The 27,914-nt window shown below is 44.0% G+C and overlaps 1 protein-coding gene across 4 annotated transcripts; it reads right to left on the reverse strand.

Annotated features, from left to right (window-relative positions):
• On the reverse strand, positions 1–27,272 carry LOC124007512 (calsenilin-like). Of its 4 annotated transcripts, none has more exons than XM_046318147.1 (9): positions 26,490–27,272; positions 18,214–18,394; positions 5,545–5,669; positions 4,624–4,693; positions 2,166–2,236; positions 1,949–2,056; positions 1,664–1,768; positions 1,359–1,421; positions 1–1,096 (listed from the first exon to the last, which is right to left on the reverse strand). In XM_046318147.1, exons 2-9 carry the CDS (start codon positions 18,377–18,379, stop codon positions 1,049–1,051), a joined length of 756 nt encoding a protein of 251 aa, XP_046174103.1. In that variant the 5' UTR covers positions 18,380–18,394; positions 26,490–27,272; the 3' UTR covers positions 1–1,048. The 4 variants fall into 4 exon arrangements, with proteins under 4 accessions (XP_046174103.1, XP_046174104.1, XP_046174105.1 ...); XM_046318148.1 differs by lacking the exons at positions 18,214–18,394; positions 26,490–27,272 and adding exons at positions 6,113–6,115; positions 6,450–7,391; XM_046318149.1 differs by lacking the exons at positions 18,214–18,394; positions 26,490–27,272 and adding an exon at positions 6,450–7,391.
• Positions 27,273–27,914: the final 642 nt, after the last annotated feature.

Below are 27,914 nucleotides of genomic sequence, written 5' to 3' on the forward strand. Positions count from 1 at the left end.
GCTGTTCCATAAGGTGTTTTTGAATCTGTTTTTTAAAATCATATTTTACTTCTTGTGTCAGTTACTTGATGTGGAATAGAGTCCAATGTAGTCATGGCTCTATGTAGTACTGTGTGCCTCCCCATAGTCTGTTATGGACTTGGAGACTGTGAAGAGACCTCTTGTGGCATGTCTTGTGGGGGTGCATGGGTGTCCGAGCTGTGTGCCAGTAGTGTAGACAGACAGTTCGGTGCGTTCAACATGTCAAAACTTCTCATAAATCAAAGTATGTAAGTGATATGTAAGTGATGAAGTCAATCTCTCCTTCGCTTTCCGTCAGGAGAGATTGACATGCATATTATTAATATTAGCTCTCTGTGTACATCCAAGGGCCAGCCGTGCTGCCCTGTTCTGAGCCAATTGCAATTTTTCTAAGTCCTATTTTGTGGCACTTGACCACACGACTGAACAGTAGTCAAGGTGCGACAAAACTAGGGCCTGTAGGACCTGCCTTGTTGATAGTGTTGTTAAGAAGGCGGAACATCGCTTTATTAAAGACAGACTTCTCCCCATCTTAGCTACTACTGTATCAATATGTTTTGACCATGACAGGTTACAATCTAGGGTTACTCCAAGCAGTTTAGTCATCTCAACTAGCTCAATTTCCACATTATTTATTACAAGATTTAGTTGCGGTTTAGGGTCAAGTGAGTGTTTTGCTCCAAATACAATGCTTTTATTTTTAGAAATATTTAGGGCTAACTTATTCCTTGCCACCCATTCTGAAACTAACTGCAGCTCTTTGTTAAGTGTCGCAATCATTTCAGTCGCTGTGGTAGCTGACGTGTATAGTGTTGAGTCGTCCGCATACATAAACACTCTGGCTTTACTCAAAGTCAGAGGCATGTCGTCAGTAAAAATGTTTATGTTTACTGTCCTCATTTTGACGTGTCATTAATCTTCTATTATCCAACGGCGAGGGGCAAGGTACGGAGGGGCTTGTAGGGTCTGCTATTGGAATCAAAGGTCATCTTGACATATATACTGTGTTCTCTGTCCAGTCCTAGACCTAGATTACATTCTCAAAGAGCTTTATGGAGGCCATTATATCTTCATCCTGGTGAGAGAAATGAAGAGTTAAGGAATTTGTTGTTTTGGACACAATGTCAATTGAACACTACTTATGGCAGTACTGTTCTTAGCTTTTCACATGTTGTGTGCTCTTCTGACATGTTGTGCAGGTTCTGTAAGACAAAACTGACAGAACTTGCTATCTACCAACTACAGGAATACCTGGAATGTTAGCCAGGCAGGTTAAAACCATGCAATAGCCAGCGGCTTGTCCTGGCATTTTTAATATCAGATACACATGTGTTTACCTTCTGACAGGTCTCTATGAACTCATCGATGGTCACCACTCCGTCTCTGTTCCGATCCATTTTCTGAAAAAGGTGGCCATTAAAGATCCTGTATGATTACATACCGTATACTACTAGCCTCCACAGTGACACAATGTGAAGCTTTAAGGTTGTGGAAATTCAAACCGACCAGAGTTCTCATCAAACAAAAACCAACAATAAAGCCTTAAGGACAGAAACAATGCAAAACAGAAGGACAGAAGGTGTTAAACAACATGTAAACTGTCAGACATGGGAGGGGGTTACATGCTGGGGGGTTTATGTACCTGAAAGAACTTGTCCACATGCTCAGATGGGTCATCATCTCGTACACTGGGAGAGGTATACCTGCCCATCATGTCATAGATGGATGTCATTATGGCCAACATCTCCTGTACACAGGTGCACACAATACACACATGACACACACATACACACACAAAAACACACACAGTTGCACGTACACACACACAGTCATGAGTCAGTGCTATGTCTTGCAGTGTTACGTCTAGCAGTAGAACTCTCTCTATGCAACAGACAGGAACGTTTGAAGGCAAGGCCTTCCACTGTACCTCCTTGGTGATGCAGCCATCCTTGTTAATATCATACAGATTGAAGGCCCACTGGAGCTTCTCTGTTTCTGAACCTCTGAGCAGTACAGATAGGCCAATCACAAAGTCCTGGAGGGGAGAGGAGGTTGAGCAGGTTATTGGGATGGCTAAGATTGATTGTTCAGGAAGGTTTTATGCGAGAGAAGAAATGACCTTACTTTCAAGGAGCTCTGCTTACCTCAAAACGGATAGAGCCATTTCTGTCCATGTCAAAAGCGTTGAACAGGAAATGTGCATATGTGGTGGCATCTGAGTAGTGATACCAATAATGTAGTTAACGTCAGGCAGGCGTACAGTAGATGACAGTTGGTTATTTATTCTCTTTTCACTTTCATCCATTTTGACGGTTGCTCAGGATGGAATGGGTAAGTCTTTAGGAGCATCTACAGGGCATTCGGAAAGAATTCAGAACCCTTGACTTTTTTCACATTTTGTTACGTTACAGCCTAATTCTAAAATTGATAAAATATTTTTTAACACCCCATAATGACAAAGCAAAAACACATTTTTAGATTTTTTCCCTAATTTATTCAAAATAAAAAACAGAAATGCCTTGTTTACATAAGCATTCAGATCCTTTGCTATGAGACTCGAAATTGACCTCAGATGCATCCTGTTTCCATTGATCATCCTTGACATGTTTCTACAACTTGACCACAGTCCACCTGTGGTAAATTCAATTGATTGGACATGATTTGGAAAGGCACACCTGTCTATATAAGGTCCCACAGTTGGTAGTGTATGTCAAAGTAAGAAACCAAGCCATGAGGTCGAAGGAATTGTCCGTAGACCACAGAGACAGGAATGTGTCGAGACACAGATCTGGGGAAGGGGACCAAAACATTTCTGCAGCATTGAAGGTCCTCAATACCACGGTGGCCTCCATCATTCTTAAATGGAAGACGTTTGGAACCATCAAGACACTTCCTAGACCTGGCCACCCGGCCAGACTGAGCAATCGGTGGACAAGGGCCTTGGTCAGGGAGGTGTCCAAGAACCCGAACTCTATCACTCTAACAGAGCTCCAGAGTTCCTTTGTGGAGATGGAAGAACCTTCCAGAAGGACAGCCATCTCTGCAGCACTCCACCAGGCCTTTATGGTAGAGTGGCCAAATGGAAAACACTCCTCAGTAAAAGGCACATGACAGCCTGCTTGGAGTTTGCCAAAAGGCACCTAAAGGACTCTCAGACCATGAGAAACAAGATTCACTGGTCTGATGAAACCAAGATTGAACTCTTTAGCCTGAATGCCAAGCGTCACACCTGGAGGAATCCTGGGACCATCCTTACAGTGAAGCATAGTGGTGGCAGCATCATGCTGTGGGGATGTTTTTCAGCGGCACCGACTGGGAGACTAGTCAGGATTGAGGGGAAGATGAATGGAGCTAAGTATATAGAGATCCTTGAACAAAACCTGCTCCAGAGCGCTCAGGACCTGAGACTGGGGCGAATGTTTACCTTCCAGCAGGACAACGACCCTAAGCACATAGCCAAAACAACACAGCCCGGACTTGAACCCGATCTAACATCTCTGGAGAGACCTGAAAATAGCTGTGTAGCAACACTCCCCATCCAACCTGAAAAAGCTTGAGAGGATCTGCAGAGAAGAGTGGGAAAAATTCCCCAAATACAGGTGTAACAAGCTTGTAGCATCATAGCCAAGACGACTCGAGGCTGCAATCGCTGTCAAAGGTGCTTCAACAAAGTACTGGGTCAATGGTCTTTATACTTATGTAAATGTGATATGTTTTTTTAATTTTGATACATTTCCCAAAATTTCTACAAACCTGCTTTTACTTCATCATTATGGGTTATTGTTTGTAGATTGATGACGGGAAAACATATCTAATACATTATAGAATAAGGCCATAAAGTAATCAAATGTGGAAAAAGTCAAGGGGTCTGAATACTTTCCAAATGCACTGTATATATCAATAGATGAGGTTCTGAGTTTTCAGAATCTTGCATCTACTGATCAAATTTTCATTCAAAAACAGTAAGACAATGCTCCATCAAATAACAGTCCATTGAAATAGCCAGCCTGTCCTCAAGGACATAATATAGTAAATGTAAATCTGTGACACTCAAATTAGTATGATATGTTACATTGGGTATTGTTACTTAAGCCAAAAATGAGGTTGGTCGGGGAGGATGGGTGGGCATATAATACAACACTCTAGCAACCCAAAGGCGTCACTGGCAACTTTAGCATTTTAGCTAAAAAGCAACTTTGCAACTACTTAGCATGTTAGCTAACATAACTATTAACCTTAACCTCTAACCCTAACACCTAGCCTAGCTAACTTTCTAGCCACCTTGCTAACATTAGCCACAACATGTCATACGTATTGCATATTGCATAACATATTGCACAAATTGCAGTTCATAACATATCATATGAATTGTAATTCGTAACATTTCATGTGAAATGGATAATGGACATCCACAAATGAATAGCATACAAAACATATCATACTCATTTGAGTGTCACAGATATACATTTGCTATGTGAGGTCTACCCCTGAGTCCAGGTTGAAATTGCTGATAACAGTAAGGGCAGTTAAAAGGGAGTCTCCCACCCATCGGTTATCAACCATGGTGCCTCCCTTGCATCTCTTGAGGGGAGAGAATCCTACCTCCCTGGGGGAAGAACTGTGAATAGATGGTCTTGAACGTCTCCTCATCCACCAGCCCGCTAGGACACTCCTGTTCAGAGAGACATGAACATATCTTGAATAAGTTTGTCTTCCTTAACTTGTGTGTATTGTACGCATTCATGTAGTTAAATATCTGTGCAAAGAGGTGTGTCTAACGGCTTGCAAATGGCTAATATGCAGGTAACTGCCAAAATAAAGGAAACACCAACATAAAGTGTCTTAATAGGGCGCTGGTCCACCATGAGCCAGAACAGCTTCAATGCCCCTTGACATAGATTCTTATTAGTGTCTGGAACGCTATTGGATGGATGTGACACCATTCTTCTGTGAGAAATGCCATCATTTGGTGTTTTGTTGATGGTGGTAGAAAACGCTGTCTCAGGCACCGCTCCAGAATCTCCAATAAGTGTTCAATGGGGTTTAAAACTGGCGACTGAGATGGCCATGGCATATGGTTTACATCATTTTCATGCTCATCAAATCATGCAGTAACCACTCGTGCACTATGGATGGGGGCATTGTTATCCTATGGAGGCATAGCCATGACTGCCAGAATAATGGCCAAAATAATGGCCTGCCCATCATTTTTATACAGGACCCTAAGCGTGATTGGATGTTAACTGCTCAATTAACTCAGGAACCACACCTGTGTGGAAGCACCTGCTTTCAATATATGTTGCATCCCTCCTTTACTCAAGTGTTTCCATTATTTTGGCAGTTACCTGTATGTCTAAAAGGCTTGAAGTGTGTGTACATATCTGTGTAAATGTATGTAGCTATGTAAGTATGTAAAACATATTGTGAGATGATATCTTTGCAGTCCTTCAAGTCCCTGACAATGTTGATTTAAGCACCCCACTCCCACTCGGCGCTCTAAGCCCAGCCAAGTCCCAGTCGCACATTTTTGAAGCCTCTGTAGAACGACTGCAGCTCTTTCCTGGTAAACTGGGTCTGGGCCTGGAGCTGTTCTAAGCCTTCGGGCTGGTGACGAACAGTAGAAAGCTCCAATTCACAGTCACTACTCTCTGTTTGAGAGAGGAGAGGGAGAGAGGGAGAGGAGGACAACCCAGGGAAAGGAAGGAAAGTCGGGAGAAGGGGTGAGGTGAAAGGGAGAGGAGAATGCGGATTCAGGGAGAGGCAAAAATAGGACAGAAATGGATGAGAAAGGTTGAAATTGGGAGAGGAAGATGTGAGGATAATCAAAAGAAGTTGGGAGAGACATTTGTGTGGTGGGTAACAGAAATGGGATTGGATGACAATGGAGCACAATAACATTTTTAAAAGCAAACAGATGGTGGATAATAAAGTAAGGATGATGAGGATGATGAGTGGAAGACACGCAACCCTCAGAGAGACAAAATATATATACATATACATATATAATGAGAGAGTGGGGCAGATTAAAACATACATAATCAAGACAAAGGAAATGAAGAATACATGGAGTTACTACTGTGTGTGTGCTCACCATCTATGATATACAAACAAACAAGGGAGAGGAAGAGATTGAAGTATAGGGAAGTGAGGAGGTGAGAAAGGGAGAAACACACAATCAGGTTAAGTCAGGTGGCCACAGTGTTGTCTTTTCTATTTCTATCTATCAGTAATAAGACATGAGACCTTCGTGTTTTGAGGCATTGTGCCTTGATATGCAGTGGAAGCCAGCTGTCTCTCATAAGTTGACAACAGTGAAATCATGTAGCGTCAACTATCAACAACACAGTACGAGTAGCTTATGTCTATTTGTGAGGAATATGATGGCCTTGATCAGAAAAGAGACTGGGGAGTCTGTTCCTGTTACTTACCATCTAATGACAAGGGCTCCCAGACACCAAACTGCTTGAACATGACAAAAAAAAGGCCAATGACTACAGTAATTGCAATCAATTCCATGCCATCCAGCACCATGGCTGACTGATTTGAGTAAGAACCTTTATATGGTTTCTATTGGCCAGCCCTGGACATATAGGATGTGTATTCCATAACTTTACAAATGTTTGCTGCTGTAAGTGTGTATTTAAAAAACATCCTATCAAAGAATTGAAGAAGATGCCTGAAAAATAGCTGCAAACACTGAAATCTATTGGTCACTCTTTTACTCCCCCCATCCTCCCACCCACAGACATTGTTAAAGCAGGTGAAATCTGCAAGTGACGATGCTCTTCATGGGTGAACAAGGTAAAGATCCCGTAACAGTCACTCTGTTTCAGCTGCCATTCATTTAACCCCTTGATCTCCAGCGAAGGCAAAAAGGTGAGTTTGTTGATAATATTTTGTCTTCCAAAAGTCCCTCTAAATCCAGGTCCAGTGCATGGTTTTGAGTAAAAAAAACAACAAAGGTATACTACTTAATTCCTCATCTCCCAAATCTCCTTTGTGAAGTATCCTCTGTAGTAAACATTCTGTCCCAGTTAAGGGCTGAACCCCCTGTGTCTCCCTTTTTGGGTAAGTCCGTCCCACAGGTCCATCAAGACAGGAATTCTCCCTCTAGTGCAGTCTCCGATTTGAGTGAGCGAGAAAGATGAGTGAGAGAGGGGGGAGGAGGGCAGCGAGTCCGGAGGGATGATGTGTGTTTTTTACTAATAGTTTCTGATTGACCGTCTGAGCATTTCCTTGTTTGCCCAGGCATTTTAAGGATGATGTAAAGCTGTAAACCAGGCATTGATCCACATCCGCTGATGGCTGGAATATGACCAGCAGCACTTAGAGTGAAGGAGTCTGCACTAGCCTGTGTGGCGCTGCCTGTGTCTACCTCCCATTGACACGTATAGCACAAAAAGGCAGACTCACATCAAACATAACACTGAAACCTCACATTGTGTTTCTAATTCAACAAACGAATATCAAGGGACTTTAAATTGGGGGAAGAGGGGCGGTAGACAGAGTGCCCTAAGGTTTTTCCCATCCTATTCCTCTTTAAGTCTCTGTCAAGTTTTAGCATCAATGCTCTCCATTAGTTTACACTCCACCAACACTTTCATGATATCAGCTGTGGTAGAGTGCATGACTGTGAGGGCGTAAGCAAGACAAAGAGAAGAGACGAAGATGGGTAGAGTTCATAACTGATGAGTGTGCACATCTTAATGGAGTGAGTTTAAGCAGGAGCTGAGAGAGAGGGCGGGGGGGGGGATAAATCAATCATTGAGATGCAAAATGCTGGTCTCAGGACTGGAATGGGAACAGGCCAGAAATGCATTTTACCAAAGAGAGAGAGAGATTTAGATGGAGTTAGTCACTTGACTCCCTCTTCTAAGTGCCCAGAGATGCTGCACATAAAGGTGCTGCACCTTGTGGATACTATAGGGAAAACACTTAAGCAGCACTGACCACTGCACTGGGAAGACAGTCTGAGGCCCCTCCCACAACTGAGCCTGTGTTCATCATTTCAAATCAAATCTAATTTTATTAGTCACATCCCCCGAATACAACAGTGAAATGCTTACATACGAGCCCCTAACCGACAGTGCAGTTTAAAAAGATACAGATAAGAGATAAAAGTAACAAGTAATTAAAGAGGAGCAGTAAAAAATAACATTATATACAGGGGGGCGCCGGTACAGAGTCAATGTGTGGGGGCACCGGTTAGTTGAGGTAGTATGTATATGGAGGTAGAGTTAATTAAAGTGACTATGCATAGATGACAACAGAGAGTGGCAGTGGTGTGGGGGGGGGGCAATGTGAATAGTCTGGGTAGTCATTTGACTAGATGTTCAGGAGTCCTATGGCTTGGGGGTAGAAGCTGATTAGAAGCCTTTTGGACTTAGACTTGGCGCTCCAGTACCGCTTACCGTTTGGTATTAGAGAGAACAGTCTTTGACAATTGTCAGGACCTTCCTCTGACACCGCCTGATATAGAGGTCCTGGATGGCAGGAAGCTTTGCCCCAGTGATGTACTGAGCCGTTCACACATACCAGGCAGTGATGCTCTCGATGGTGCATCTGTAAAACCTTTTGAGGATCTGAGGACCCATGCCAAATCTTTTCAGTCTCCTGAGGGGGAATAGATTTTGTCATGCCCGCTTCACGACTGTCATGTTGTGCTTGGACCATGTTAGTTTGTTGGTGATGTGGACACCAAGGAACTTGAAGCTCTCAACCTGCTCCACTGCAGCCCCTGTCGATGAGAATAGGGGCGTGCTATGTCCTCTTTTTCCTGTAGTCCATAATCATCTCCTTTGTCTTGATCATATTGAGGGAGAGGTTCTAGTCCTCTCACCACATGGCCAGGTCCCCTCCATATAGGCTGTCTCATTGTTGTCAGTGATCAGGCCTACTACGGTTGTGTCATCTGCAAATTTAATGATGGTGTTGGAGTCGTGCCTGGGCGTGCAGTCATGAGTGAACAGGGAGTTCAGGAGGGGACCGAGCACGCACCCCTAAGGGGCCCCTGTGTTGAGTATCAGCGTGGCAGATGTGTTGTTACCTACCCTTACCACCTGGGGGCAGCCCGTCAGGAAGTCCAGGATCCTGTTGCAGAGGGAGGTGTTTAGTCCCAGGGTCCTTAGCTTATTGATGAGCTTTGAGGGCACTATGGTGTTGAACGATGAGCTGTAGTCAATGAATAGCATTCTCACATAGGTGTTCATTCTGTCCAGGTGGGAAAGGGCAGTGTGGATTGCAATAGAGACTGCATCATCTGTGGATCTGTTGGGGCGGTATGCAAATTGGAGTGGGTCTAGGGTTTCTGGGATGATGGTATTGATGTGAGCCATGATCAGCCTTTCAAAGCACTTCATGGCTATAGACTTTGAGTGCTATGGGTCAGTAGTCATTATGGCAGGTTTCCTTAGTGTTCTTGTGCACAGGCACTATGGTGGTCTGCTTAAAACATGTTGGTATTACAGACTCGGACAGAGAGAGGTTGAAAATGTCAGTGAAAACACTTGGTCAGCGCATGCTCGCAGTACACGTCCTGGTAATCCGTCTGGCCCTGCGGCTTTGTGAACGTTGACCTGTATTAAGGTCTTACTCACATCGGCTGCGGAGAGCGTGATCACAGTCTTCCGGTACAGCTGGTGCTCTCATACATGTTTCAGTGTTATTTGCCTCAAAGCAAGCATAGAAGTAGTTTAGCTTGTCCGGTAAGCTCGTGTCACTGGGCAGCTCTCGGCTGTGCTTCCCTTTGTAGTCTGTAATGGTGTCCAGGCGCTGCCACATCCGACGAGCGTCAGAGCCGGTGTAGTATGACTCAATCTTAGTCCTGTATTGACGCTTTGTTTGATGGTTCGTCGGAGGGCATAGTGGGATTTCTTATAAGCTTCCGGGTTAGAATCCTGCTTCTTGAAGGCGGCAGCTCTAGCCTTTAGCTCAGTGAGGATGTTGCCTGTAATCCATGACTTCTGGTTGGGGTATCTACGTACGGTCACTGTGGGGACGACGTCATCGATGCAATTATTGATGAAGACAATGACAGATGTGATGTACTCCTCAATGCCATTGGAGGAATCCCGGAACATATTCCAGTCTGTGCTCGCAAAATAGTCCTGTAGCTTAGCATCTGCTTCATCTGACCACTTTTTTATTGATCTTGTCACTGGTGCTTCCTGCGTTCATTTTTGCTTGTAAGCAGAAATTAGGAGGATAGAATTATGGTCAGATTTGCCAAATGGAGGGCGAGTGCTTCTTTGCAAACACATACAAGTTGAAATACTAAGAGTAAAAAATGCCTTTTAGGAGAAGTTTCCTCACTGTCAACTCTATTTTCACAGGGAGCAAACCACTACTATCAGAATGATCACAGAACATATTTAGTCCACTGATTAAATTTGTATTTTTTTTAACCTTTATTTAAGAACAAATTCTTATTTTCAATGACGGCCTAGGAACAGTGGGTTAACTGCCTGTTCAGGGGCAGAACGACAGATTTGTACCTTGTCAGCTTGGGATTTGAACTCGCAACCTTTTGGTTACTTGTCCAACGCTCTAACCACTAGGGTACCCTGCCGCCCCAGATGTTTCTATAACCATGTGAACTGCCAGAACAGTACCAGGCAGACCCTTCTATCCATGCATATGGTATAAGGTTAGCTCATGTAATAGACCATTTAAAAAAACTGAGTGGCTGCGGTTATGGATTTTCTGAAATCCGACTTGCCTTGGCTATTCATATGGAGATTTCTGATGCGCAGGATTTTTCTTTTACGTAACTTCTGCTCAGTCTCCCACTGCCGCATCTCCCTCACATGGATTAAAGCAACACGGTGCGAAAGTAATGCTCATTTTCTCATGTAACACAGAAGCTAGAATGATGCACAGTCAGGTCAGTGCATTCCTAATGTGTAGGACGACCTCCCCGCGAAACAACAGCCCATTCCGACCATGTTTCACTGAGTTATCAACAAAAAGGGGGTTTGAGCTAAAACAGACCTGAAGTGTTTTTCGGTTGTAGAGTTGTGTTCAGTTGTTTAAGGTTCCAAACATGTCATTTTCTTATCCTATCTAGTTACTAAATGACAGCATAGGTTTCAAGTATCATGCTAGCTAGTCTTGGGTGTTAGCCTGGGTGAAATTACAGTAAAACAATGTAAACTGATGACCGGGAATAAAATCAAATAAACATTTATGCACAGGCCATTGTCTCCGCTAGTTCATATTGCTTTTATAATGTTAGCAATGTATCAACAAGTGACAATGTTTGAAAATTATATATGACGTCATTAGAATTATGCCTTAATCAATTGACTTGATGGATCAGCTTCTCACATAAAGCTTTTAAATACAGGTTAGTGGTTAAAAATATATTTATAATTCTGGAGGTCAAATACCTTATGTAAAGCCAAGGAAATTTGATAAGCATGATGAGTTTGCTGTTTGTGAAGAGAATAAAGCCGTTTATTTTCTTAAGACAAGAGGAGCGCGCGTGACAAGGACAGCTAGAGCGCACATAATTGGTCAACTAAGCATGAATAATCATTGAAAATGGTGAAAAACATCTCCTACTACATTCCAATTAAAGTGAGATAAGAACATGATGGTTAATGTAGCTATTATGTGATCCATTTTAGTCTGATTCATATTGTAAGGCAAAATATTGTGGTTGCGTAACATTACAATGTTGATGCATGGTTCATTTTCATACATTTCGAACCTATAGGATTAATTATTCAAATCGACACAAACATGAAATGATGGCTTATAGTACATTTGTTGAAAGTAACAAGCATTACAAACCAGAAACATGGCGATGAGACAAATATTGTGCACTTCTCGCCAGCTGTTTCTTCCATCCCAAGGCTGTGGTTATTCCTGACCCACCAGCAGGTACAAAAGTAATGTTGCGGTAGTTCTGTTCTCTGTCTATTTATTTTAAACTTATTTACCCTAGAAATTAAAGTACAATTCCTAATGGTAGAGGCAATATAATATATATAAGTTGTTTGTCATAAAATATTATGTATCTAGCTCTATCGATCTCTGAGTAATTAGGAACAAAACTAAAACAGTGTTACATTTGTCCTGCTTCTCTACACTAACGATATGGTCGACATATTCGAACTATAAATTCTATGCCTCAAGCACGATTTCATGTTATTTTTTCAGGAGGGGTGTTAGGCTACATGCAGCTATCATGTTGTACACAGAAGACATGATCGACATGTCCGTACCAACTTTGTTGTGTGTTGTAACAGTATTGCAAACATAAGCACAAAACAAAGGTAGTCTGTTTCAAGCAAGACAGAGACAGGCAGTCTCTCAAATTCATTGCAAACTTTGGCTAGGTCTTTTTTCCTCAACTCTCGCTAAAACATGGCATCATAACTACGAAGATTATCATCACAAATAGTAGGCAGTCTAAAGCAGTAGTTGACAAACGACATAAGGGTGCCGGGTCGGGATACACATGCTCAGCTGCCTATAACATTCGGCTGCACAGAGGTGGAACAGCTTGGTAGCCTACTCTTCCATACTTGCATGATCATTGAGAAGCGAAAAATCAGTTAGAAGGGATGGGATGGTGTTGGTTAACATATGAGGAGACATAGGCTACATCATCATGGTTCAGAGGAGGGTGAGTAAAGCCAGGAAGTAAAGGAAGTGGCAGTTTGAGCAGCAGCTACGTAGTGTGCGTAAAAAACACGACCTTGAAACAAAGACAGCAGTACAAAGTGCTGATCGATCTTACGTTAAAGACAGATGTTGATGGCATATCGGCATTAATAACATACTCTTCGGATCAAACATTAACAACTGTAATGAGAGCAGCATTAAGGCCAATAGTCCCAAACAATTACAGTACAGCTCTATGTCTCAATTTAATGTCAATTTTAGTGGCTTTATTGGCATAGGAAACATATGTTTACATTGATAAAGCAAGGGAAATAGATCATTAACAAAGGTGAAATAAACAAAAAAATTAACAGTAAACATTACACTCACAAAAGTTCCAAAAGAATAAAGACATTTCAAATGTCATATTATGTCTATACAGTGCCTTGCAAAATATTCATCCCCCTTGGTGCTTTTCCTATTTTGTTGCATTACAACCTGTAATTTAAATGGATTTTTATTTGGATTTCATGTAACAGACATACACAAAATAGCCAAAATTGGTGAAGTGAAATGAAAAAAAAACAACTTTAATAACCCCTTTGCTATGAAGCCCCTAAATAAGATCTGGTCCAACCAATTACTTTCAGAAGTCACATAATTAGTTAAATAAAGTCCACATGTGTGCAATCTAAGTGTCACATGATCTGTCACATGATCTCAGTATATATACACCTGTTCTGAAAGGCCCCAGCGTCTGCCACACCACTTAGCAAGGGGCACCACCAAGCAAGCGGCACCATGAAGAGCTCTCCAAACAGGTCAGGGACAAAGTTGTGGAGAAGTACAGATCAGGGTTGGGTTATAAAAAAATATCAGAAACTTTGAACATCCCACGGAGCACCATTAAATCCATTATTAAAACATTCAACAACAACAAACCTGCCAAGAGCGGGCCGCCCACCAAAACTCAAGGACCAGGCAAGGAGGGCATTAATCAGAGAGGATACAAAGAGACCAAATATAACCCTGAAGGAGCTGCAAAGCTCAGTGGAGATTGGAGTATCTGTCCATAGGACCACTTGAAGCCGTACACTCCAGAGCTGGACTTTACGGAAGAGTGGCCAGAAAAAAACCCTTGCTTAAAGAAAAAAATAAGGAAACACGTTTGGTGTTCGCCAAAAGGCTTGTGGGAGACTCCCCAAACATATGGAAGAAGGTACTCTGGTCAGATGAGACTAAAATTGAGCTTTTTGGCCAACAAGGAAAACATTATGTCTGGTGCAAGAGAACACCCCAAGAACACCATCCCCACAGTGAATCATGGTGGTGGCTGCATCATGCTGTGGGAATGTTTTTCATCGGCAGGGACTGGGAAACTGGTCAAATTGAAGGAATGATAGATTGCTCTAAATATAGGGAAATTCTGAGGGAAAGCTGTTTCAGTCTTCCTGAGATTTGAGACTGGGATGGAGGTACACTTTCCAGCAGGACAATGGCCCTAAGCATACTGCTAAATCAACACTTGAGTGGCTTAAGGGGAAACATTTAAATGTCTTGTAATGGCCTAGTCAAAGCCCAGACCTCAATCCAATTGAGAATCTGTGGTATGACTAAAAGATTGCTGTACACCAGCAGAACCCATCCAACTTGAAGGAGCTGGAGCAGTTTTGCCTTGAAGAATGGGCAAAAAATCCCAGTGGCTAGATGTGCCAAGCTTATTGAGACATACACCAAGAGACTTGCAGCTGTAATTGCTGCAAAAGGTGCGTCTACAAACTATTGACTTTTGCTAATTTTAACCACACACTTTCTGTTTGTGTACCTGGATTTTATATTGTTGTATGTTTTTCCCCCCAACACCACTTTCCATCAATTTGTATAGCAGGCCCTCATGCCAAATTGAGTCGAAAGAGTCGAAAGACTTTGCCTTTGTTTTGGTTTGTTTGTTTGTCAGTTAGGGTGTGTTGGGTGAATACGTGGCCTGTGATACGGTAATTTGGTAAAAAGCCAATTTGACATTTGCTCAGTACACTGCTTTTGCTAAAAAAATGTATCAGTCTGCTGTTAATGATCATGCAGAGGATTTGTCCAAGGTTGCTGTTGACGCAATTATGTAGTTACCAGAACCCACTGGATTCTCCAGTCTTTAATAGCTGATTCTAAGATTTGTATTTGATCATGTATATGTTTTTGCTGTTTGAATACGTTTCTCAATTTCTTTCTTGGGTTTTTTCATTCTTCATCAAACCATTTGTCAATTTTGTAAATTTTCTTAGGTTGTCTGCTTGAAATGATACTTTTTACGATTTCTACTGCCAAGTTTCACCTTCACTATTACAGTGAAACCCTTTGTCCAATAAATTGTCTTGAAGGCATTGAATTTGTTGTTGAGTAATTGTTTTTTGGTAGATTTCCACACTATTTTCCTTCGATCTATAGCATTTCTTAATATTATTCCGTTCCTTTGGCTTTGATGCCTCATGATTGAGCATAGCTCTGTTCAAGTAGAGTGTGATTTTGTTGTGATCAGATAGGGGTGTCAGTGGACAGACTGTGAATGCTCTAAGAGACTCTGAGTTGAGGTAGGTGTTTGTCCCCTTGCGTGCTGAGGGTGTCAGGTTCTTGTCCAGTTCTGGCATTTAGGTTGCCACAGACTAGTACATGTCCCTGGTCCTGGAAATTGTTGATCTCCCCCTCTAGGATGGAGAATCTGTCATTGTTAAAGTATGGGAATTATATTGGGGGGATATTGGTAGTACACACAAGGACATTTTTCTCTGTGATCATTTCTAACCAGATGTAAAATGTTCCTGTTTTGACTAATTTAACAGAGTCGGTTAGGTCTGCTTTCTACCAAATTAGCATACCTCCTGAGTCTCTACCCTGATTCACAGGATGACAATGTCTGGATATCCAATTTATTTGATGAAGTCTCTCTCTCTCTCTCAAACAATTCTGAATAGTTCTGAGACTACCAGAAAGAGTGAGTGTACCATCTGGTGTGCATAGAGAGAACTTCTACTATGTCATGTAATGAGTGATACTATCCAGCAGATGTAGATCCCTAGACATGGTTGTATTTGGGGTTCCTTACTGGAGTAGGATGAGTTGAGGCAGGGCAGAAGGGCGACGAAGGGGTTAATTTGGGGGCGGGATGGGGGTTTGGGGGTAGAGAATGGGTAAGGGTCTCTTAGCTCCGGTGAGTGCACGTGCAGATGTTAACCCCATTCTGCACGCACAGAAGGGCAATGTCAATCATTTAGATAGGTAGAGAAAATGAGGGCAAACGTGGTATAAGCAGCAACAGACACTCTACTATTCCCTCCATACTCAGCTCAGCAACAGAAACACTAACTTTTCCCTTCTCTGATGGGGGCTATTTGTAACCCTCCATACCTGCAGCTATCATGCTTTTAACCCATTTAAATCTGTTCAGGTGTTCTGGATAGAAAAGTGAAAAAAATAATTGGAATTCATATTCTTTCTTCAACAGCCTTCAACAGCCCCTATTTATTTAACAATATTTTACATAGCCTTGGATGTCTCTCTATTTGCATGTGTTGTACTTGGTAAGGGTATGGAAATGATTTGAAACTAAATAATCCACCAAGGCTTTGAATCGAAAATCATCGATAATCAAATAAGATCAATTGACAAAATGACTGGCTATAGTCTCTGTCAGGAGGCAGCTCTTCTCTATCTGCTGAGAGATGACAGGTATATTACTGTTAACACTGGCATTTTTATTTCAGTAATATTTTTAAGCTTCCTACACTGAACAAAAAATATAAACGCAACATGCTATAATTTCAAAGATTTTACCGAGTTACAGCTCATATAAGGGAATCAGTCAACTGAAATAAATACATTAGGTCACAAAGGTAGGGGCGTGGATCAGAAAACCAGTCAGTATTTGGTGTGACCACCATTTGTCCTCATGAAGCGCGACACATCTCCTTTGCATAGAGTTGATCAGGCTGTTGATTGTGGCCTGCGGAATGTTGTCCAAGTCCTCTTCAATGCCTCTGCAATGTTGTTGGGTGTTGGCCTGTACTGGAACACGCTGACGTACAGGTCGATCCAGAGCTCAATTGGTGGCATGTATGGTGAGTATGCAGGCCATGGAAGAACTGGGACATTTTCAGTTACCAGAAATTGTATACAGATCCTTGTGACATGGGGCCGTGCATTATCATTCTGAAATACGAGGTGGTGGTGGCAGATGAATGGCACGACAATAGGCCTCAAGTTCTCATCACGGTATCTCTGTACATTCAAACTGCCATTGGGTTCGTTGTTCGTAGCTTATACCTGCCCATACCATAACCCCACAGCCACCATGGGGCACTCTGTTCACACTGTTGACATCAGCAAACAGCTCGCCCACACAACGCCATCTGCCCAATATAGTTGAAACCGGGTTTCATCCGTGAAGAGCACACTTTTCCAGTATGCCATTGGTGAGCATTTGCCCACTGAAGTCGGTTTCGATGCCAAACTGCAGTCAGGTCAAGACCCTGAGGTGGACGACGAGCATGCAGATGAGCTTCCCTGAGATGGTTTCTAACAGTTTGGGCAGAAATTCTTTGGTTGTGCAAACCTACAGTTTCATCAGATGTCTGGATGGCTGGTCTAAGACGATCCTGCAGGTTAAGAAGCCGGATGTGGAGGCCCTGGGCTGGCGTGGTTACACGTGGTCAAAGGTTGTGAAGCCTGTTGGACGTACTGTCAAATCTCTAAAATGACATTATGGTTAAAGAAATTAACATTCAATTCTCTGGCAACAGTTCTGGTGGACATATCTGCAGTCAGAATGCCAATTATACGCTCCCTCAAAACTTGAGATATCTGTGGCATTAACGTTGTGTGACAAAACTGCACATTTTGGAGAGGCCTTTTATTGTCTCCAGCACAAGGTGCACCTGTGTAATTATCATGCTGTTTAATCAGCTTCTTGATATGCCACACCTGTCAGGTGGATAGATTATCTTGGCAAAGGATAAATGCTCACTAACAGGGATGTAAACAAATTTGTGCCAAAATGTTTTGAGAAATAAGCTTTTTGTGCATCTGGAACATTTCTGGGATCTTTTATTTAAGCTCATGAAACATAGGATCAACACTTTACATGTTGTGTTTATATTTTTGTCAAGTATAAATGCCTCCTAAAACCATTTATAAGAATTGAGAGAAAAATAAATAGTCAACAATAAAACATTTAGCCCTACAGCAATCAGTTTACTGTGACTGTGGAGAGATTTATTGATAGATTGAGTGGCTGGTATACTGAAGTGACACAGAGAGGAGAGGCTAGCACAGCAGAAGTCGAGAGAGAGAGAGAGAGTTTTAAATATAGTCCAATAAGATAGGGTAGATGCATCAGAAATAATGTAATCAGTTGTATAGGCCAGGGGATTGAAAGACTGCATCCCCTCCCCCTCTACTCCGCCTTCATCTTCACTCCACCCCAGCTATCCCAAACAGGGTAGGACACATACAACACTGTGGCTGGGATGACTGAGCCTCATATGAGTTACAGTCGTTAGTTGGGTAGTTAGTTCTGCTCTGTCCCATACCTACCTGGCCCCTGTGCTCGTGTTGTGTTGTCGATGATCCATTTGACGAGACAGCACTTCATCAGAGATTTACGACTGATCCGCGGCTTCTGCCATTTCCCTCTGTCCTCCCTCTGTCCTCCCGGGCTGGGCTCTGTTCCGTTGGCATCAGGCAGGAGGCCACTGTCCATTCCCTTCCCATCAGCCTGGGGTACAGAGAACTGGGTTAACAGGTGACAGAGAAAAGGGGAAGGACACTACAGAAAGGACTGTTAGTACAGACCGAAAAGAGATGTTAGTATACTTCAGAGAGGGTTGTTGGTACAGAAGGGTTAGTGAATACACAGAGGATACATTATGGGCTGGACAGAGAGGGAGGAAGAGAACACGATTTCAAAATAGAAACACAATTGTGCAAAGAACCCCACAAGGCTTAAAATCAGCCATTCCTAAGCAGACTTAAGTTGTCAATTCCTTCAACTTGCCACCTATGCATTACCTAGCAACAACGTCACGTTAGAAGAAAGAGTGATAAAACAAGGGAGGCAGGAGGCTGGTAATACAGGGTTGTTGTGACTGAAGATAAGATGAGGATGGGTTGTAAGGATTAAGAAAATAATAGAGAAGGAAAGAGGTAGCATCAACCCCGTCTGAATGGAGGAAAACCTACTATGTATTCAGTAGTACATTTGGTTCCTTGAAAGTTGTGAAAACGTGTTTTTTTGGTTTCACATTGGTTGTAGTAACGACGCCATACATTTCCTGACTGGTAAAAGTGAACGTTTTTTAAAATCTGTTTTGAATTTCTCCTGTTCTGTTTATTTTTTAGGTTTCAGGGAGGTTCTGAGAACATTTAACTCTGTTTCCTTGAACGTTTTCCTGGGAGGTTTAATTAACTGGAAATTCACTGAAATTAACGGAAATGATCTGAGAACGGAAATTCTCTATTAACACCTCACGGCACAACGACAATCCCCTATTTGCCCTAAAAAGTTTTTGTGTATGCATTGATATGTAGGCTACATGTGCCTTTTACATTTTTTATGTAGTTCTTGAGCTGTTGTTGAGCTGTTTTTGTCTATTGATTTTTATTTTAAAATTTTTAATTTCACCTTTATTTAACCAGGTAGGCTAGTTGAGAACAAGTTCTCATTTGCAACTGCGACCTGGCCAAGATAAAGCATAGCAGTGTGAACAGACAACACAGAGTTACACATGGAGTAAACAATTAACAAGTCAATAACACAGTAGAAAAAAAGGGGAGTCTATATACAATGTGTGCAAAAGACATGAGGATGTAGGCGAGTAATTACAATTTTGCAGATTAACACTGGAGTGATAAATGATCAGATGGTCATGTACAGGTAGAGATATTGGTGTGCAAAAGAGCAGAAAGGTAAGTAAATACATAAAAACAGTATGGGGATGAGGTAGGTGAAAATGGGTGGGCTATTTACCAATAGACTATGTACAGCTGCAGCGATCGGTTATCTGCTCAGATAGCTGATGTTTGAAGTTGGTGAGGGAGATAAAAGTCTCCAACTTCAGCGATTTTTGCAATTTGTTCCAGTCACAGGCAGCAGAGTACTGGAACGAAAGGTGGCCAAATGAGGTGTTGGCTTTAGGGATGATCAGTGAGATACACCTGCTGGAGCGTGTGCTACGGATGGGTGTTGCCATCGTGACCAGTGAACTGAGATAAGGCGGAGCTTTACCTAGCATGGACTTGTAGATGACCTGGAGCCAGTGGGTCTGGCGACGAATATGTAGCGAGGGCCAGCCGACTAGAGCATACAAGTCGCAGTGGTGGATGGTATAAGGTGCTTTAGTGACAAAACGGATGGCACTGTGATAAACTGCATCCAGTTTGCTGAGTAGAGTGTTGGAAGCCATTTTGTAGATGACATCGCCGAAGTCGAGGATCGGTAGGATAGTCAGTTTTACTAGGGTAAGCTTGGCGGCGTGAGTGAAGGAGGCTTTGTTGCGGAATAGAAAGCCGACTCTTGATTTGATTTTCGTTTGGAGATGTTTGATATGAGTCTGGAAGGAGAGTTTGCATTCTAGCCCGCAGCAAGAGCAACATCATTGATATATACAGAGAAAAGAGTCGGCCCGAGAATTGAACCCTGTGGCACCCCCATAGAGACTGCCAGAGGACCGGACAGCATGCCTTCCGATTTGACACACTGAACTCTGTCTGCAAAGTAATTGGTGAACCAGGCAAGGCAGTCATCCGAAAAAACCGAGGCTACTGAGTCTGCCGATAAGAATATGGTGATTGACAGAGTCGAAAGCCTTGGCAAGGTCGATGAAGACGGCTGCACAGTACTGTCTTTTATCGATGGCGGTTATGATATCGTTTAGTACCTTGAGTGTGGCTGAGGTGCACCCGTGACCGGCTCGGAAACCAGATTGCACAGCAGAGAAGGTACGGTGGAATTCGAGATGGTCAGTGACCTGTTTTTTTGACTTGGCTTTCGAAGACCTTCGATAGGCAGGGCAGGATGGATATAATATAATAATATAATAATAATAATAATAATAATAATAATAATATAGGTCTGTAACAGTTTGGGTCCAGGATGTCTCCCCCTTTGAAGAGGGGGATGACTGCGGCAGCTTTCCAATCCTTGGGGATCTCAGACGATATGAAAGAGAGGTTGAACAGGCTGGTAATAGGGGTTGCGACAATGGCGGCGGATAGTTTCAGAAATAGAGGGTCCAGATTGTCAAGCCCAGTTGATTTGTACGGGTCCAGGTTTTGCAGCTCTTTCAGAACATCTGCTATCTGGATTTGGGTAAAGGAGAACCTGGAGAGGCTTGGGCGAGGAGCTGTTGGCCGAGGTTGGAGTAGCCAGGCAGAAGGCATGGCCAGCCGTTGAGAAATGCTTATTGAAGTTTTCGATAATCATGGATTTATCGGTGGTGACCGTGTTACCTATTCTCAGTGCAGTGGGCAGCTGGGAGGAGGTGCTCTTGTTCTCCATGGACTTCATAGTGTCCCAGAACTTTTGGAGTTGGAGCTACAGGATGCAAATTTCTGCCTGAAGAAGCTAGCCTTAGCTTTCCTGACTGACTGTGTGTACTGGTTCCTGACTTCCCTGAACAGTTGCATGTCGCGGGGACTATTCGATGCTATTGCAGTCCGCCACAGGATGTTTTTGTGCTGGTCGAGGGCAGTCAGGTCTGGAGTGAACCAAGTGCTGTATCTGTTCTTAGTTCTGCATTTTTTGAACGGAGCATGCTTATCTAAAAGGGTGAGGAAGTTACTTTTAAAGAATGACCAGGCATCCTCAACTGACGGGATGAGGTCAATGTCCTTCCAGGATACCCGGGCCAGGTTGATTAGAGAAGTGTTTTAGGGAGCATTTGACAGTGATGAGGGGTGGTCGTTTGACTGCGGCTCCGTAGCGGATACAGGCAATGAGGCAGTGATCGCTGAGATCCTGGTTGAAGACAGCGGAGGTGTATTTGGAGGGCCAGTTGGTCAGGATGACGTCTATGAGGGTGCCCTTGTTTACAGAGTTAGGGTTGTACCTGGTGGGTTCCTTGATGATTTGTGTGAGATTGAGGGCATCTATCTTAGATTGTAGGACTGCCGGGGTGTTAAGCATATCCCAGTTTAGGTCACCTAACAGAACAAACTCTGAAGCTAGATGGGGGGCGATCAATTCACAAATGGTGTCCAGGGCACAGCTGGGAGCTGAGGGGGGTTGGTAGCAGGCGGCAACAGTGAGAGACTTATTTCTGGAGAGAGTAATTTTCAAAATTAGTAGTTCGAACTGTTTGGGTATGGACCTGTAAAGTACAACATTACTTTGCAGGCTATCTCTGCAGTAGACGGCAACTCCTCCCCCTTTGGCAGTTCTATCTTGACGGAAGATGTTATAGTTGGGTATGGAAATCTCTGAATTTTTGGTGGCCTTCCTGAGCCAGGACTCAGACACGGCAAGGACATCAGGGTTAGCAGAGTGTGCTAAAGCAGTGAGTAAAACAAACTTAGGGAGGAGGCTTCTGATGTTGACATGCATGAAACCAAGGCTTTTTCGATCACAGAAGTCAACAAATGAGGGTGCCTCGGGACATGCAGGGCCTGGGTTTACCTCCACATCACCCGCGGAACAGAGAAGGAGTAGTATGAGGGTGCGGCTAAAGGCTATCAAAACTGGTTGCCTAGAGCGTTGGGGACAGAGAATAAGAGGAGCAGGTTTCTGGGCATGGTAGAATATATTCAGGGCATAATGCGCAGACAGGGGTATGGTTGGGTGCGGGTACAGCGGAGGTAAGCCCAGTGGGTGATGATGAGAGAGGTTGTATCTCTGGACATGCTGGTTGTAATGGGTGAGGTCACCGCATGTGTGGGAGGTGGGACAAAGGAGGTATGAAGAGTGGAACTAGGGGCTCCATTGTGAACTAAAACAATGATAACTAACCTGAACAACAGTATACAAGGCATATTGACATTTGAGAGAGACATACAGCAAGGCATACAGTAATCACAGGTGTTGAATTGGGAAAGCTAGCTAAAACAGTAGGTGAGACAACAACAGATGTTCTGTATTATGTCATATTTCATGCCAGGAATCATAGCTGCTGCTTTTGCAACAGCTAATGAGGATCCTAATAAAATACCAAATACCGATAAGTTATTTGGAGTTTTTTAATAGCTTCCTTAAAATGTTTACTGAACGTTTCAATAACACTGCTAGCTTATTTTGGGATAACTTTGTTTTAAGTCCAAGGACAGATAGGACACATGGAAATTAATTTCCTTCAGCATTAATCATTGTTTATTGTGACGAGCCATCAGTGAGTTTCAAACCTATAATCTTCTGTTCTCTATCCATGGAATTAGTCCACAGTGCCACAAGGATAGAGCTATGTGTGTGTGTGTGTGTGTGTGTGTGTGTGTGTGTGTGTGTGTGTGTGTGTGTGTGTGTGTGTGTGTGTGTGTGTGTGTGTGTGTGTGTGTGTGTGTGTGGCACGTGGTGTGGATTCTTGTTTTGTTACAGTGTTTGAAGAGAGAATGGAGCAAAATATCGAGGGAGATACCCAGCCCCCTCATCATCTCTTCCTCTCCTATTTGAATATGAAAGGAAGCCAAGGCACACAGAGCATTGAGAAATTCAGAAAACAGCATCAACATAAGATCAGCGTCAAGGTGGGATGAGTACTGGCCATGCGTTGAACACCCGGACATATAATTAAATGTATTTATAAAGCCCTTTTTACATCCGCAGATGTCACAAAGTGCTTATACAGAAACCCAGCCTAAGACCCCAAAAGAGCAAGCAATGCAGATGTAGAAGCATTGTGGCAAGGAACAACTCCCTACAAAGGTAGGAACCTAGGAAGAAAACTAGAGAGGAACTTGTCACATCTGCTCCCACTACGCCCTCTGGTGTCCATCCGGTGTTGTCCTAACCTTCAGTTCTCCCCCTGTATAGTCTCTCTCTCTCACTCTCTCTCTCCCTTGGTGTGATTGTGTGGATGGAGACCGATGTGCTGGAGTCAGAGCTAATCCCTACCAGCTGCATATTGTCCCATAAATCAAGACCTCTACATATACTCATTCCTGCCAACTCCACGCTGCCAAATTGTAATCTATTATCTGTTAGTTATGATTCTAGCCTTTTGTCTTTGCTCTAGATCCTGTTTGCTCTGCTGTGCATGTTTCCCTGCCTTACATCATTTTTGTCCTCTCCTTGCAGAACCGCTCTGTCTCTGTCTCCTGTCTCCTATTCCACATCTCACCACCAACCACCTTGTTCTGGATATTTCTCACCACCATTACCTTGGATTTCCCCCAGGACCTATTCCCCTGTTCCACGCTGCCAACTCCAACCTCACTCTACACTCCTGGTTATTGCAACTCATCTGAGCTGCTGTCAGTTTCCATATCATCGACTGTGCTCACTCACCTCTGGTTCTGGGCCATCCATGGTTAAAGCTACACATCCTACAGATTGACTGGTCTATCGGAAGGGTTACTACTTGGAGTACATTTTGCCATTCTAATTGTCTACATTCTGCCATATATCCTGCCTTTTCTGCACCCCAGTCCATTCCAGAACCCTCAGACCTGTCTTCTGTTCCTCCAGAATATCACGGTCTAGCTCCTGTATTCAGCAAGCACCACACCCCATCTCTGCCGCCTCATCGGCCTTACGACTGTGCTATCGAGTTTCAGCCTGGAGCTCCCCTCCCTAGTAGCAGGTTGTATAACCTCTCTCGCCCAAGCAAGAAGCCATGGAGGAATACATCCAGGACTCCCTGGTTGTCGGACATGTCAGGCCTTCTACCTCTCCAGTGGGAGCTGGATTTTTCTTTGTCAAGAAGGATGGGTCACTGAGGCCATGCATAGACTTCCATGGGTTGAATAGTATCACCATCAGGAATGAGTATCCCTTGCCACTTATTAGTTCTGCTTTTGCCCCCCTCCATGGTGCAACTGTATTTACTAAACTGGACCTCTGGAATGCCTACCACCTTGTCCTCATCAGAGAGGGAGACGAGTTGAAGACAGTATTCATCACACCACTTGGACATTTTGAGTACCTCGTAATGCCATTTGGCCTCACTAACACACCGGCTGTTTTTCAGGGCCTGGTGAATAATGTCCTGAGGGATGTCATTGGGCATTTTGTTTTTGTATATGTGGATGACATTATTATTTTTTCGAAGGACATTGCGGCTCACAAGCAACACGTCACCCAAGTTCTCCAAAGGCTATTGGAGAAAAAGCTATTTGTCAAGGCTGAGAAATGGGAGTTTCATGTTTCCTCTGTATCCTTCTTGGGTTACATTATTGCTCAAGGACAGCTCCGAATGGACTCTGCCAAGGTTAGGGCAGTCACAGAGTGGCTTGCGCCCATGAATCTGAAGCAGTTACAGCGTTTTCTGGGGTTTGCCAATTTATATAGATGATTCATCCGTGACTAGTCGTTTGGCAGCTCCTCTCACTCCTCTCACCTCAACCTACACTCCATTCCACAGGTCCCCTGAGGCAGAGGCAGCATTCCGGGGTACGCACCGCTTCACTTCTGCTCCTATCCTTACCCAGCCAGACCCAGAACTCCAGTTCGTCCTCGAGGTGGACGCTTCCGACACTGGGGTAGGGGCAGTCCTGTCTCAACTTTCTCCCGTGGATCAGAAGCTCCATCCTTGTCTCTTTCTGTCCCGCAAGTTCTCATCTCCAGAGAGAAATTTTGAAGTAGGCAACCGTGAACTCTTGGCTGTTAAGCTGGCTCTGGAGGAATGGCGTAACTGGATAGAGGGTTCAGCACATCCCTTCATTGTGTGGACGGATCGTAAGAATCTAGCCTACATTCAGACCGCCAAACGTCTCAACTCTCGGCAGGCCAGGTGGGCATAGCTTTTTGGTAGATTCAACTTCACACTCACTTATCGCTCCGGATCTAAGAATACCAAGCCTGATGCCCTCTCTCGTCAATTCACCACAGACAACAAAGGTGCTGAGCCTGAGACCATTATGCCATCCTCCTGCATTGTTGCTGCTGTCACCTGTGAGTTTAAGGCCCGTGTTCGTCAGGCTCAGCTAAACCAGCCTGATCCTGGAAACGGTCCTGGTAAGGCTCTGTTTGTGCCAGATTCAGTTCATTCTGATGTTCTTCAATGGGCCCATTCTACTCACCTCACCTGTCACCCTGGCATGAATCGGACAGTCACCTTCCTACGTCAGTGATTTTTGTGGCCCACCATGGAGAGAGACACTAGGGAATTCATCTCAGCCTACTCGATCTGTGCCCAGAATAAAACCTCCACCAAACCTACATCTGGTCTGCTTCATCTTCTTCCCATACCTAGTTGCCCCTGGTCACAAATAGTGTTGGACTTTGTCACTGGGCTTCCCCCATCTAATGGTAACTCAGTCACCCTCACTATTATTGACCGATTTTCTACAGCGGCTCACTTCATTCCCCTCTCTAAGCTTTCCGTCCTCCAGGGAGACTGTGGATCTGCTGGTATCCCATGTTTTGCGACTGCATGGCATCCCGAGTGACATTGTTTCTGACAGAGGTCCCCAGTTCACATCCCAGGTTTGGAGAGCCTTCTGCACAGGTCTGGGCATTAAGGTCAGCCTTTCGTATGGTTATCACCCCCAGACCAACGGTCAAACCGAGCAGGCCAAACAGGAGTTGGAAACTGCTATACGCTGTGTTACTTCAGCTAACCCTTCCTCCTGGAGTGCCCAGCTACCCTGGGTGGAATATACCCACAACACCCTCATCAACACCTCATCAGGTATGTCTCCTTTTGAGTGTGTTCTGGGTTACCAACCTCCCTTGTTCCCTGCACAGGAGGTTGAAGAAGCGGTGCCCTCAGTCCAGGACAACATGCGCTGTTGTCATCGCACTTGGAGGAGGGCCCGGAATGCTCTTCTTCGTGCCTCTGCCAGGACCCAATCCAAGGCTAATCGTTGTCGTGCTGTGGCTCCAGTCTACACTCCAGGCCAAAGGGTATGGCTTTCTTCGAAGGGCTTGCCTCTGAAAGTGGTTTCGAAAAAACTAGCTCCCCGACTCATTGGCCCCTTCGAGATTGATCATGTCATAAACCCTTCTGCTGTTCATCTAAAACTCCCGGACTCTCTCAAGATTCACTCCACCTTCCATGTTTCATTAATTAAATCATTCTGCTCCAGTCCCTTGTCCCCTCCTGCAGCTGCTCCTCCACCCACTCGTCTTATCGATGACCATCCTGCCTATACAGTCCGGTGGCTGTTGGAAGTGCGCCATCGGGGCCGCGGGTGGCAGTATCTGGTGGACTGGGAGGGATATTTGCCTGAGGAGCGTAGCTGGGTGCCGCATCTGTCAGGACCCGGTTACGAACCCGAGTCTCCGGTGTGAGAAACAGTCACCTAGTGTTTTAATAAAGTAAGAAATGAAAGTTCTTCAGGCAAAAATATAAATCCACAACGTCAAAAGTAATTCCAAGAGAACAAAGGTAATCCTCCAAGTCAAAAGGTAAATCCCCAAGGTGGTAGGTACAGCAGAAAAAGGCCTCAACAGCTAATCAAAAATAAATAAACAAGAACAAAAACAGAGTACCACAAGAGAGTCCAACTGGAGCAACAAATGTTCACAGCATCACTGGGGCTGGGTGCTAACATTCAAACACAGAGCAAAGAACTGAGGAAAACTAAGGGTTTAAATACAATCAAGGGAAATGAGGCACAGGTGCAAAAAATAACTGGGAACAAGGGGGTCAAAAAGCACAATGGGGACATCTAGTGGCCAAAACCGGAACAACCCTGGCCAAATCCTGACAGCGTCGTCATATTCTGGATCCCTCCCTCTTTACAGGATTTTTACACCAGACAAGCCGGGTCGTGCGCCAGGTAGCATTTGTAGAGGGGGGGGGGGGTGTACTGTCACATCTGCTTCCACAACGGCCTCTGGTGCCCCTCCGGTGTTGTCCTAACCTTCAGTTCTCTCTCTCTCTCTCTCTCTCTCTCTCTCTCTCTCTCTCTCTCTCTCTCTCTCTCTCTCTCTCTCTCTCTCTCTCTCTCTCTCTCTCTCTCTCTCTCTCTCTCTCTCTCTCTCTCTCTCTCTCTCTCGTTGTGGTTGGAGACAGGTGTGCTGGAGTTAGAGCTAATCCCTACCAGCTGCATATTGTCCCATAAATCAAGAACTCTACATATACTCATTCCTGCCATCTCCCTTACATCATTTTTGTCCTCCTTGCAGAACCACTCTGTCTCTGTCT

Source organism: Oncorhynchus gorbuscha, linkage group LG20 (genome assembly GCF_021184085.1).
Source record: "Oncorhynchus gorbuscha isolate QuinsamMale2020 ecotype Even-year linkage group LG20, OgorEven_v1.0, whole genome shotgun sequence".
Lineage (NCBI taxonomy): Eukaryota > Metazoa > Chordata > Actinopteri > Salmoniformes > Salmonidae > Oncorhynchus > Oncorhynchus gorbuscha.

Coding starts and splice junctions, on each gene's coding strand:
- LOC124007512 (XM_046318146.1), bottom strand. CDS start 6,057: ATGTATGTTTTAATCTGCCCCACTCTCTCATTATATATGTATATGTAT. Junction 1,422..1,663: donor ATGTGGACAAGTTCTTTCAG/GTACATAAACCC, acceptor CACCTTTTTCAG/AAAATGGATCGGAACAGAGA. Junction 1,097..1,358: donor TCATAGAGACCTGTCAGAAG/GTAAACACATGT, acceptor TTCTCTCACCAG/GATGAAGATATAATGGCCTC.